The following is a 13,399-nucleotide window of genomic DNA, read 5'->3' as shown; positions in this document are numbered from 1 at the left end:
AGCCTGGGAGTCAGCTGTGTCCCGGGTGTGCCTTGCCCCTACCTGGGCAGCCCACATGACTGACTGTGTGCCCCGTGGTGGTCTGCAGGGCCTCTCCTGGGTAGGCCTGGACTGGCCCTTCCCTGCCTGCAGGCCTCGGGAGCAGGCCTCCTGCCAGCGTGCCTTGGGCCTGCCCCACCTGGTGCCGCCCATCCTTGGACAACACTGCAGGGCGGGTCTGCTCCCAGCCAGCAGGACCCACCCTGCCTGGGGCTAGTCTCGGCTGTCCCATCTGTCCATAAAGCCAATATCTATTTTGAGCCCTGGGGTCCCAGAGGAGAACTGGGCCGTTCCCCACCCCTCCCCTAGCCCAGACCATGCCCTGCCCTGTGTTTCGAGCTGAGGTCAGCCTCTAAAGTTTCCAAAGCCTCCAGGACCCAGGCCTCAGTCCTCTGATCTCAAGCGGGCCTTTCTGCGTCCACAGAGACTGGGGGCTGGCAGGATCCTCAGAGCCAGGTCAGGGTTTGGGGCCCGCAGCAGGGACCCCCACTCACAATTTGGTGCCTCTTGGTGCTTGTGAAGAAGGTGTCCTGGTTGTCACTCCCGAGGAAGCTGTGGGCATGTGAACGGTGCAGAAGGTTTGGGGCCCAGGTGCTGCTGCACACGCAGGAGCACAGGCCTGCGGACACAGCCCTCGCCCCAGGAGAAGCAGCTGGCTCCCTGGCAGGTCAGTGGCTCCCGATTTTGCCTTTCACATCCCCAGGAACAGGAGGCCACAGGAGGCCCCCAGATACCCAGAACCCCTCACCACACTTAGGGTGGGGGGAAGCAAACTGTGGTTGGGCACAGGGCAGGGCAGTGCAGAGAGGGCCAGGCTGGCCAGGGAGCCCCATCCCGTGTGCCGCCCTGAAGCTCCGGCATGGGGCTGAGGGTGCTCGTGGGCAGTGTGGACAGTGACTGGGCAGGGGTCCTCCCTGGGAAACCAGAATCTTGGGAAGCCATGGGTGGGGCAACACGGAGTGAGACTGAATTTCCCACCAGCCCCAAAAGGAGGCATCCCGTGTGGCAGAAAGGCTGCCTTCAGCAGTGGTCCCCGACAGTGGTCCCTGCCACTTCTGGACTCCCCCAGTCTACAGGCCTGGTGCCATAGTGCGACTGGCTTTGTCTGGTAGTAACGTGTGTGGACGACACACACGAGTCGTTTCCAGGAGGGAGCCAGTGTGGGCAGAACAGGTCCCTGCTTTCTACCTTGGCAGCTGGGGAGACTGTGATGAGACAGAGCCTCCATCGCCCGGGCCCTGAGAGACCGTGGTGGGCAGGTGCCGCACTGACCCACCACACGTGTGCCTGAGCAGGAACTGGACCTTGCGTGTCCAGCCACTGGGCCTTGGGTGGGTATCTGTCCTGCAGCACAACCACCCTAGCCTGGCCGATGCAGCCGGTCTGGAAACGCAAACACGTGACAAGCGTGCCCACCTGGCCTGATTCCCTGCCGAAAACTCGAGGTGAGGAGAGTCCTGGGGAAGGACCAAGTTCCACTCACTCATTCACCGACTCCCATTCACTCCTGTTCTTCCTCTGACTGGCAGGGCCCCCGCCTTACCGTGGCAGCTTGTTCACTCTGAACTGGCAGGAGTAGTACTCGGGGGGCACGTCTGGCACAACTTCCAGCAGGACATTGGGGATGCCCAGCCATGCCAGCAGCTCGGCCGACCAGTTGGAGGCCTGGTTGGGTAACTCCTGGAAGGAAACGTCTGTGGCTCCTCCCACTGTGGAGAGGCAAACGCCCCACGTGGGAGTGGAGGTTGTGCAAGTTTGCAAACTGGGCAGTGGGCAAAGGGGCTCCAGCAGAGGGAAGGAGCGCGGTAGACCCTGGGAGGGCCCAGGAGAACCCCTTCCCTTCTCAGGGCCTCAGGCTCCGAGGCCACTTAGCTTGTCAGTTTGTAGCCCAGAGCCCCTCAAGTGGAAAAGGGATGGGAACTGGTGAGTAGTGTGTCTCTGCCACCCGCAGCAGTGAGGGTCAGGCCAGCCAGTACGGTGGGTGGTGGACCCACGTCCAGACCCAAGATGGTCCAGGTCCCTGAGGTCACCTGGAGCCAGCCTTCTCCACCCCACGTCCACAGGCTGGGCCCTCAGCAGGTGGCCTGGTGGGGGTCTGGGCCTGGAGCTCAGTGCACACACACTGTTCACCCGACCCCATCTCCCACGAACCCACCATGGGGGATGCCACCACCTGCCCTGTTTGCCCGGTGATGTTTTTTGGGGTCTGGTGTTGGAGTGGGTAAGAGGAGCCCTCCCAAGGCTGTCGGCATTGGCAGCTGGATGCAGTGTTTGGGGACCAGTCACCAGTAACCCTGGCTGGGGGGACCTCCAGGCCCACCCTGTCCCCATGTCTCCCGCGTACCTGCAAGGGCAGCTTCAGGCGCAGGTCTTCGGCGTAGTAGCAGAGCACAGCCCAGGAGGCGCTGAGGAGGGCGTAGTGCACTGTGGTGTTCCCGTCCTGGACGCAAGGCTGCAGGCACCCAGGGCTCCGTGAGAGCCTGAGGGTGCACGTGTGTGTCCATTCGCACTCTTAGGAAAACACTGGCATTTCCGTACCCGTGGTAACACCTGACTTTGAATCTCCTATTTGATACATGACACCTGCTCCCATGGACACGCCTCTGAAAGCTAACCAGGCCTCGACAGCCCCGTTGGGGAGTCGGCCCCAGCAACAGATTCACTGCAGACAGCACGCTGTTGGGGCTGGCATCACCTGCAGCCTCCCCTAAGGCTAGGGAGAGCCTCGCCCTGCTGGCCAGACCACGCTGACCCACGCCCGCCTTCCGGCTTGAGGGGCAGCACCTCCAGCTTTTGGTTTTCAACAATGAACAGTCGCCTCACCTTTGATCAGTCACCAGGTGTCCATGCACGTTGTGCACGGACACGTTTCCGTGTGTGTGTGTACATATGGGTGGGCACTATCTATGTTCACATGTGCACGTGTGTGCCAACATGTGACAGGCGCTCCTGGAGCCCGGGGTGGGTTGAGACAGGGATCTTCAGTCCAGTGGACAAGTGCCTCCTCTGCGTGCAAAACTGCTTTTCAGCACCACCCCCTTTAGTCCAGTGGCCCTCAGCCCTCGCAGCCATCTGGGGTTCCCCACGTGCCAAAGCCCCGGCCCCAACTTAGGCGAAATGGAACAGAGTCAAGGGCAGGCCTGGGCCCCCGGCTGGCTGTGATGTGCGCTGAGAGCTGAGAATTGTCCTGCAGACCGAAGACCAGGCACACTTTGGGGAACGTGCTGGAACCACCGGCGTCCCCTGCAGTAGTCCCCACTGCCCTCAACTAAAGGGCAAACCTGCCCAGGTCTGGATGATGACCTTGAAAACTCATGGGACCACATCACCCAATTAGCTCTGTGCATAATAAAAGCAGGTGTCTTTCACCTCCACCTCCCAGACACTGAAGCAGATCCAAACTCGGGAGTGGGGGCCGTTAGCTCTGTGGGCTCCATGTGCCAACACCTGAGAAGGCCCTGGAAGGAAGCGAGGGAGAGCGGGGCTGGCAGCATGGGGTCGGGGGGATGTGGCAAGTGGGGGCTGCTACCTGCGTGTTCTGGACAAGGAGTAGGAAACGTGGGAATGAGAAGGCGGGCGAGGGAAGAAAGGCACAGAAGGCGGAGGGGAGTCGGACGCAGGACTAACTCAGTCCACAGCAGGTTAAAACCAACCAGGACACCATCATGACCACGAGAGCCAGCCAGGACTGGGGAAAGGTGTCTGTCACACACACCACCAGCAGTGGCTAAGTAGCCAGAACAGACAACAAGCTCCTAAGCCTTAATAAGAAAAAGGCAGGTGAGGCCGGACGTGGTGGCTCATGCCTGTGATCCCAGCACTTTGGGAGGCTGAGACAGGCAGATCCCTTGAGGTTCATGACCAACCTGGCCAACATGGGGTAACCCCATCTCTACTAAAAATACAAAAATTAGCCAGGTATGGTGGTACACACCTGTAATCCCAGCTACTCAGGAGGCTGAGGCAGGAGAATCACTTGAACCCAGGAGAGAAAGGTTGCAGTGAGCCGAGATCGCACCACTGCTCTCCAGCCTGGGTGACAGTCAGACCCTGTCTCAAAAAAAAAAAAAAGGCAGGTGACTTGGGAGGCTAAGGCAGGCAGACTGCTTGAGCCCAGGAGTTCCAGACCAGCTAGGACCACAAAGTGAGACCTCATCTCTACAAAAAATACAAAAAATCTGCCGGGCACGGTGGTGTGGGCCTGTAGTCCCAGCTACTCAGGAGGCTGAGCTGGGGAGATGGCTTGAGCCTTGAGCCTCGGGAGATTGAGGCTGCCATGAGCCGTGACTGCACCACTGCACTCCAGCCAGGGCAACAGAACAAGACCCTGTCTCGTTAGGCCGGGCACGGTGGCTCACGCCCATAATCCCAGCACTTTGGGAGGCCAAGGCAGGTGGATCACAAAGTCAGGAGTTTGAGACCAGCCTGGCCAACATGGTGAAACCTTGTCTCTACTAAAAATACAAATATGAGCCAGGCACGGTGTCAGGTGCCTTGTAGTTCCAGGTACTTGGGAGGCAGAGGCAAGAGAATTGCTTGAAACCGGGAGGTGGAGGTTGCAGTGAGCCGAGATCGCACCACTGCACTCCAGCCTGGGCAACAGAGCAAGACTTTGTCTCAAAACAAAAAGCAAACAACAACAAAAAAACTCTGTCTCAAGAAAAAAAAAGAAAAAGGCAAGTGACCCAATAGAAAAAAGAGCAAAAGACACAAAAAGGCAATTCACAGTATTGGAAACATAAATGGACCATAAACGTGAAAAATGCTCAACCTGCAGCACTATTCACAATAGCAAAGACGTGGAGTCAGCCTCAGTGCCCGTCAGTGGTGGGCTGGACAAAGAAAATGTGGTACGTATGCACCATGGAATACTATGCAGCCATAAAAAAGAACAAGATCATGTCCTTTGCAGGAATGTGGATGGAGCTAGAGGCTATTATCCTTAGCAAACTAATACAAGAACAGAAAACCAAATACTGTATATTCTCACTTAGAAGTGGGAGCCGAATGATGAGAAGTCATGGACACAAAGGGACCAACAGACACTGGGGCTTCCTTGAGGGAGGAGGGAGAGGAGCAGAAAAAATAACTATTGTGTACTAAGCTTAGTACCTGGGTGACGAAATCATCTGTACAACAAACCCCCGTGACATGAGTTTACCAATATAACAACCCTGCACATGTGCCCCCGAACCTAAAGTAAAAGTTAAACAAAAATCGCAACTTTTTTTTTTTTTTTTTTTTTTGAGGCAGAGTCTCGCTCTGTCGCCCAGGCTGGAGTGCAGTGGTGCGATCTCGGCTCACTGCAAGCTCCACCTCCCGGGTTCCCGCCATTCTCCTGCCTCAGCCTCCCAAGTAGCTGGGACTACAGGCGCTGCCACCACGCCCAGCTAATTTTTTTGTATTTTTAGTAGAGACGGGGTTTCATTGTGTTAGCCAGGATGGTCTCAATCTCCTGACCTCGTGATCCGCCCATCTCGGCCTCCCAAAGTGCTGGGATTACAGGCTTGAGCCACCGCGCCCGGCCCTCAACTTCTTTAAGAAGCAGGGAAAATGCAAATTAAAACCTGGTTGAGGCCAGGCGCGATAGCTTGCACCTGTAATCCCAGCACTTTGGGAAGCCGGGGCGGGCGGATCACCTGAGGTGAGGAGTTCGAGACCAGCCTGGCCAATATGGTGAAACCCCGTCTCTGCTAAAAATACAAAAATTAGCTGGGCATGGTGGCCCACGCCTGTAATCCCACGTACTCGAGAAGCTGAGGTAAAAGAATCTCTTGAACCCGGGAGGTGGAGGTTGCAGTGAGCCGAGATCTCACCATTGCTCTCCAGCCTGGGAAACAGAGCGAGACTCTCTCTCAAAAACAAACAAACAAACACACAAGCACACAAGCCATGGTGAGCCACAACCACATCCCAACTGATGGGTAAAACTTTAAAAGTCTGCAGTACCAAGTGTTGAGAAGATACAAAGCAAGGGGCCTCAGGCCACTGCTGATGGTGGAAGCGGGGCCACCACATGGGGAGTGGTGTGGCCATCCATCTGCACATGCCTCAGCCCAGCACCCCTGCTCCCAGGAGCAGTTCCTGCCCACGGGCACAGGGATACACGACACGTGTGTGCGCGCACACACAAATGAATTTACAGTAGCTGATTTTCATAATCGTCCCAGACTGGGAACGACTCAAATGCCCATTCTCACAGCGTCCATAAGCAAAGACTGCATTCGCACGCACAGCTGCCTGCGGCAAGGCAAGGGCGGGGCCCGGAGCAGCAGTCATGACCCCGCCCGTGATTCAGCTCTGCCAATCTCAGACAAAGCCAGGCTGCGTTGCTTGATGATGTCAAATTGGCACTAAAATGGTAAAGAGACCCCAAGTGTGATGAATATAAAACTCAAGATTGATTACTCTGTGGAGAGGGAGGGGACAGGTGAGAGCACAGCCTGCTCCTAGGGACAGAGGAAGCTGGTCAGAGGAGGGCGGAGAAGGAAGGAGCCGCGTGGACAGACCTGGCAATGAGCGGGGAACACAGCAGGGTGAGAGCTGGGCTCTGCACCCCAATCCCCAGCTGCCCCAAGCCCTGCCTGTGCACACCTGTGCCCACACACCCAGCATCTTCATGCCTAGTTCCTGTTTCTCATGCTCCCTGGACCTGTTGCTTAAATGATTCTAAGTGGTACCTCCCATTATCACCGAAAACAAACACGTGAAAGGACTTTTTAAGCTGTTAATTCGATAAGCACACTGAGAGTCATAAACACAAATGATGTTTTGTGGATGGCCACACCACTCCCCATGTGGTGGCCCCGCTTCCACCATCAGCAGTGGCCTGAGGCCCCTTGCTTTGTATCTTCTCAACACTTGGTACTGCAGACTACACAAAAGCTTTAATGCTGGAAGTAGGACACATGAATGGCAAAGGTAGTGTGAGAGTTTTCAGGTGACCCTGAGGGCTCCGGCCTCTATGAGAGAGCTGAGTGTGTCAGGAGGGATCCATGTTTACCCCGCCCTCTGGACAGCAGCTCCCCATGGTGGGTGGCAGGGGGGCGGGGGGGCTGATCTGCTCTGGGGCTCTGGACACCATGCCCTCAGGCCTCATGCAGCAAGGTAATGGGTCACCGAGTGGATGCAGGGCCTAGGGCCTTGCCCACGACCGCCTCCACGTACCTGGTCTACATGCAGCCCAGCCGCACGAAGATTATCCAGAAAAGTCTCCCGCCAGGTCCTGTGCGTGTCTGTTCTGTCCCGGGAGGCACTGTTCTGCTGCCAGTCTAGCTTCAGGTCCTCCTCCCAAACAAGGACAAAGTCTGCTAGGAACCAACAGGGACAGAGGCGGAAGCCTGGCTAAGTGGCAGTGGCCGGCCCGGGGAAGGGCTGCCAGCATCCTAGCCGGGACGCAATGGGGAGCCAGGCACTTGGACACTCGGGGCCAGTTCCTTCCGGGTCCCCTCTCTGATCCCAGCCAGGGCTAGGAGGACTCAGGGAGCACTTCCAGGTTCCAGGAAAGCCCTGCATTGGCCTGAGTGGGGAATGGAGGCCTGGAGAGGAGTTGGGTGTGGCCCTCTGAGATCCCTGCAGGGTGAGTCCCAAACTCCTAAAGGGGTCTTTAAGGACTTCAGGTGCAAGGCACTGTCAGACTTCCCTTCCTGCCACAGAGAATCAACGCTGGAGAACGTTTCTGAAGCCCCTGATTTTCTGGCATGAGACAGCGATGGATGCTGGGCTCAGGCCCTCCAGAGAAGAGGAGCGTGTGAGGTTAGCCTTCCCTTCACTTCTTCCTGGGGTCCTTTCCCAAACCACAGGCAGGGCAATAGAGCCCAAGCAGAGGCGTTGGTGGGCGAAGCGAATGGGCGTCCGAATTAGGTGCTGCTAAGGGGGCTGGAGCTTGGGAAGAAGACGGAGCCACCGGGTCTGTGAGAAAGTCCCCCAGGCCCTTGGAGCACCAAGCTATTCACACACAGGCAGCTGCTGGAGGCCAATGGCTGACAAAGATTCCAGAGGATACACAGGGCTGGGGAATCTGAGCTCCAGCGGGAACACCCTGGTCATCCAGCAGAGACTCGCAGGCCATACCCAAGGAGTGAGGACGACGGAGTCCCCCCTTATCTGCAGGGGATACATTCCAAGACCCCAGTGGATGCCTGAAACTGTGCAGAGTACCAAACCTATATGTACTGTCTTTCCCTATCCCTACCTATAATATGTACCTACCTATGATAACCTTCCTACGGTGAAAGTTAATTTATGAATTAGGTAAAGTAAGAGATGAAAATAACTAATAATAAAATAGAATTATAACAGAATACTGTAGTAAAAGTTATGTGAATGTGGGCATTCTGTCTCTCTCTTTTTTAATATCTTATTGTGGCTGGACTTGGTGGCTCATGCCTGTAATCCCAGCACTTTGGGAGGCTGAGGCAGCTGGATCACCTGAGGTCAGCAATTCAAGACCAGCCTGGCCAACATGGTGAAACCGTGTCTCTACTAAAAATAGAAAAATCAGCCAGGCGTGGTGGCAGGTGCTTGTAATCCCAGCTATTCAGGGGGTGGCGGGGAGAGGGGTGAGGGGGGGCAGGTGAGGCAGGAGAATCACTTGAACCTGGGAGGTGGAGGTTGCAGTAAGCCGAGATCACACCACGGCACTCCAGCCTGGGTGACAAAGTGAGACTCCATCGCCAAAAAAAGAAAAAAAAAAGAGGCCGGGCATGGTGGGTCACGCCTGTAATCTCAGCACTTTGGGAGGCTGAGGTGGGCGGATCACGAGGTTAGGAGATCGAGACCATCCTGGCTAACACAGTGAAACCCCGTCTCTACTAAAAATACAAAAAATTAGCCGGACATGGCGGCGGGCACCTATAGTCCCAGCTACTCGGGAGGCTGAGGCAGGAGAATGGCGTGAACTCAGGAGGTGGAGTTTGCAGTGAGCTGAGAACACACCACTGCACTCTAGCCTGGGCAAGAGAGCGAGACTCCATCTTAAAAAAAAAAAAAAAAAAGGGAAATAAGTAATTTCTATACACCTATGACACACAGGCAGTGAAATTTTCCAAGTAATGCTATTTGGAATACATCTACTAAAAGATAGGAAAGATCTCATAAAAGCAGCAAAAAAGAAATTAAAGGCCAGGTGCTGTGGCTCACGCCTGTAATCCTAGCACTTTGGGAGGCCAAGGCGGGCAGATCACCTGAAGTCAGGAGTTTGAGAAGTCAGCCTGATCAACTTGAAGAAACCACGTCTCTACTAAAAATACAAAATTAACCAGGCGTGGTGGCAGGTGCTTGTAATCCCAGCTACTCAGGAGGCTGAGGCTAGAGATCACTTGAACCTGGGAGGCAGAGGTTGCAGTGAGCCAAGATCGCGCCACTGCACTCCAGCCTGGGCAACAAGAGCGAAACCCTGTCTCAAAAAAAAAAAAAAAAAAAAAAGAAAAAGAAATTAAAGTAGACCTATATAAACGGAGGAAAATACCAAATTCATGGAGTGAAAGACTCACTTTCTAAATACGGGAAATAATACATCAGGCACACCTTAATCCCTCTGAAACAAAACAGAACACACAAAACTGACAAAACATTAACAATACCAGGCCAAATGGATCTTAAGACACAAAGCATGATTATGGATAGACAATTTTCTAGGCACAATTAATACTGATAAAAGGCATGATTTTCTCAGAGGATAGAATATATTCTACCTTTATATGAAAGTTTAAAATGATTGTATCAGCCGGGCGCGGTGGCTCACGCCTGGAATCCCAGCACTTTGGGAGGCCGAGGCGGGCGGATCACAAGGTCAAGAGATCAAGACCATCCTGGCTAACACGGTGAAACCCCATCTCTACTAAAAATACAAAAAATTAGCCGGGCGTGATGGCGGGCGCCTGTAGTCCAGCTACTCGGGAGGCTGAGGCAGGAGAATGGCGTGAACCCGGGAGGCGGAGCTTGTAGTGAGCCGAGATTGCGCAACTGCACTCCAGCCTGGGGTACAGAGCGAGACTCCGTCTCAAAAAAAAAAAAAAAAAAAAAAGATTGTATCTTGGGAGGTGCCAGTCTTGGAAAGAAGGGTGGGGAGCTTCTGGTAGGAGTGGTAGGAGGAGATGTGGTCTGAGGGCCTGGTGGGGTTGGGAGGGAGGGGTGGGCCCATGGCCACGCATGCAGCTGCGAGGATGACTTAAGCCTCACACACACAGAGGGGGCGTGTGGAGGATTCTGAGAAAATAAGGGCTGTCTACGTTTTGAAAAAACCATCTTAGGCTGGGCGTGGTGGCTCACGCTTATAATCCCAGCACTTTGGGAGGTCGAGACAGGTGGATCACCTGAGGTCAGGAGTTTAAGACCTGCCTGACCAAAATGGCGAAACCCCATCTCTACTAAAAACACAAAAATTAGCCGGGCGTGGTGGTGCGCACCTGTAGTCCCAGCTACTCAGGAGGCTGAGGCAGGAGAATAGCTTGAACCCAGGAGGCGGAGCTTGCAGGGAGCCGAGATCGCACCACTGCGCTCCAGCCTGGGTGACAGAGTGAGACTCCGCCTCAAAAAAACAAAAAACATAAATGAAAACAAACAAAACCCAAACAAACAAAAACCATCTTAACCACATTTAAGTGTCCAGGTCATTGGTACTGAGGACACTGACATTCTTCTGCGCCATCACCACCATCCATCTCCACTGAACCCCTACACCCATGAAGCACCAACTCCCTCTCCCCTCCCCAGCCCCTGCCCCTGGCACCCACCAGTCTACCTTCTCTATGAATTTGACTCTCTGGGGACCTCATATAAGTGGAATCACATTTGTCCTTTTGCGACTGGCTGATTTCACGTAGCGTAACGTCCTCAAGGCTCATCCCCGTTGCAGCCTGTGTCAGAATTTCCTGCCTTTTTATGGCTGAATAAATACGTTGGATGGAAGTACCACATTTTGCTTGCCTAGTCGTCTGTAGGTGGACACGTGGATGGCTTCCACCCTGATATGGGCTGAACTAAGTTTCCCCAAAATTAGTATATCAAAGCCCCACCCCTCAGTCCTCAGAATGAAACTGTATTTGGAGATTAGGTCATTAAAGACCCATGATGGCTATTAGGATGGGCCCTAATCCATGACAGCTGGTGTCCTTATAAGAGGAAGAGACCCCAGGGGTGTGAGGACACAGGGAGAAGGCGCGTCTGCAACAGCCAAAGAGAGGCCTCCAAGCCACCAGCCCTGCCTCACCCTCACCTCGGACTTCAGCCCCCAGAGTGTAAGAAAGGAAAGTTCTGCCATCTAAGCCCCACAGGTTGTGGTACTTTTTTTTTCTTGGAGCTGGAGTTTCGCTCTTGTTGCCCAGGCTGGAGCGCAACGGCGCGACCTCGGTTCACTGTGACCTCCGCCTCTTGGGTTCAAGCGATTATCCTGCCTCAGCCTCCTGAGTAGCTAGGATTACAGGCATGTACCACCACGCCTGGCTAATTTTGTAGTTTTAGTAGAGACAGGGTTTCTCCATGTTGATAGGGCTGGTCTCAAACTCCCGATCTCAGGTGATCCACCCACCTCGGCCTCCCAAAGTGCTGGGATTACAGGCGTGAGCCACTGTGCCTGGCCCAGGCTGTGATACTTCTTATGACAGTCCCGGCAGACGAATGCACGCCTTCCAGCTACCGTGAATGATGCTGCGGCTGTACAGGTATCTCCCGGGGGCCCACATCCCATGCTTGTGGGTGCTCATCCAGGGAGGACGTGCTGGCTCTTATGGGAACTCTGCTGAATTCTCTGAGGAACTGCTATTTTCCTTAGTTTTCCAGCTGCACCATTTTACACTCCCTCCAGCAACGCACAAGTGAGCCAGTTTCTGCTCATCCTCATCAACACTTGTGATTTTTTTTTTTTTTGAGATGGAGTCTCGCTCTGTCGCCCAGGCTGGAGTGCAGTGGCACCATCTCAGCTCACTGCAAGCTCTGCCTCCCGGGTTCCTGCCATTCTCCCGCCTCAGCCTCCCGAGTAGCTGGGACTAAAGGCACCCGCCACCACACCCAGCTAGTTTTTAGTAGAGACAGGGTTTCACTGTGTTAGCCAGGATGGTCTCGATCTCCTGATCTCATGATCCACCCACCTCGGCCTCCTAAAGTGCTGGGATTACAGGCGTGAGTCACCGCACCCGGCCGATTTTTTTTTTAAGTAGTAGCCATCCTGGTGGGAGGAGGTTAGGGTCTCTCTGGGACTGAGGGGACAGCAGGGTGGGTAGGGTGGGTGCTGGGAGCCCAGGCGGTGCTGGTGCAATCCCCTGGGAGTCGGTGGTAGCTCCAGGCAGACAGAGGCAGTGGGTTGGGGGTGGATCAAAGAGAGTTTGAAGGTATAAAAGGGGTGGAGTGCAAGAGATAAGAGTCAGAAATGACCTGAGTTGTGGCTGAACAGCTGGAGGATGGTAGAGGGGACGGGAGCAGGAGGGAGGGGGCCGCCCTGTCTGCTCTCCAGAGCCCTCCTGGCCCCACCCCATCAGTAGGGAGCCCCCTTTCCTGCTGTTCTTCCTGCTATGGTTTGCTCACCCCAAGGCCCTCACCCCAGTGCCCCATCTCCAAGCAAATGGCCCCAGGGTGTCCTGGTTACTGAGGAGGCCACCCCCGGCCTGCTGCCCCTGGGGGCACCCCAGTGGTGTCCCCACCCTCAGGACCAACACGGGTGTGGTACAGATGCTGGGAGGGGCTCACCAATCCGGGGCTTGGCAGGGTTCCCAGCTCCAGCTCTGCAGGCGGCCGCTTGCTGTCCACCTGGCTGGAAGGCACGGAGGATGGAGGAGCATATCAACATCTGCCCACGATGACCACTCCAACCCACCCCACCCTGCAGCCGTCCTCGCCTCCAACCCGTCCCTGCCCTGCCCCAGAACACTCAGGACCACAGAAGAGTGTGTGGCGGGTGGGTAGGGGTGGAGGTTGGCAGGGGGAAGCACAGGTGCGGGGAGTGGCAGGCAGGGCCAGAGGGCACCACCAGCCCCGGGCCTCCAGCCGGCTCCCCTCCTCCTCAGGCCAGGCCCATGGCAAGGGTCAGGTTGGCGGGAAGCATGGCCAGGAGCAGGGGTGCCTACCCTGCTGGCCTCCAGGGGCAGAGGGGAGCCGGACTGCTCCCAAAGTGGCCCTGAGGACAGAGGTGGCCATGGCGACCGAGAGTGTCTAAATGCTCGAGGTGAGAGGCCCTGCGCCCTCCCTGGAGGCTCCTCTCAGCTGTGCTTGGGGCAGCAGGAAGGGGCCCCATGTCCACCCGCAGGCTGCTGGGGCAGATGTGTGGCCCAGAAGAACCAGGAAGAGGGCCCTCCACGGCCAGGGCCACCTGCATGGCCTTGAAGGCCCGGGACTCAGCCTCTCCCCACAGGCTCACAGCGCATCC

At 55.6% G+C, this 13,399-nt stretch overlaps 2 protein-coding genes across 3 annotated transcripts in view; both read right to left on the bottom strand.

The window, feature by feature from the left end:
* The window catches only part of ANO7 (anoctamin 7), a 39,207-nt gene that overhangs the window by 23,691 nt on the left and 2,117 nt on the right, over positions 1 to 13,399 (bottom strand). The window contains exons 3-7 of one of the 2 annotated variants that reach the window (XM_025405534.1): positions 12,724 to 12,787; positions 7,207 to 7,349; positions 2,384 to 2,491; positions 1,583 to 1,719; positions 534 to 591 (exon numbers count right to left, since the gene is read on the bottom strand). In XM_025405534.1, the coding sequence (XP_025261319.1) occupies positions 534 to 591; positions 1,583 to 1,719; positions 2,384 to 2,491; positions 7,207 to 7,349; positions 12,724 to 12,787 (510 nt within the window). Of the gene's footprint in view, positions 1 to 533; positions 592 to 1,582; positions 1,720 to 2,383; positions 2,492 to 6,913; positions 7,350 to 12,723; positions 12,788 to 13,399 lie in introns of those variants that run through there. The other variant, XM_025405535.1, reaches the window with a different exon arrangement.
* Positions 12,518 to 13,399, bottom strand: part of PPP1R7 (protein phosphatase 1 regulatory subunit 7) — a 46,525-nt gene continuing 45,643 nt past the window's right edge. The window contains exon 11 of the mRNA XM_025405540.1: positions 12,518 to 12,531. The gene's annotated coding sequence lies outside the window, so the exon portion shown is untranslated. The remainder of the gene's footprint in view (positions 12,532 to 13,399) is intronic.

The sequence above is a fragment of the Theropithecus gelada genome, chromosome 12, assembly GCF_003255815.1.
Source record: "Theropithecus gelada isolate Dixy chromosome 12, Tgel_1.0, whole genome shotgun sequence".
In the NCBI taxonomy this organism is placed as follows: domain Eukaryota; kingdom Metazoa; phylum Chordata; class Mammalia; order Primates; family Cercopithecidae; genus Theropithecus; species Theropithecus gelada.
Note: the sequence above shows the minus strand (reverse complement) of the source record. Positions and strands in the feature narration are given on the sequence as shown.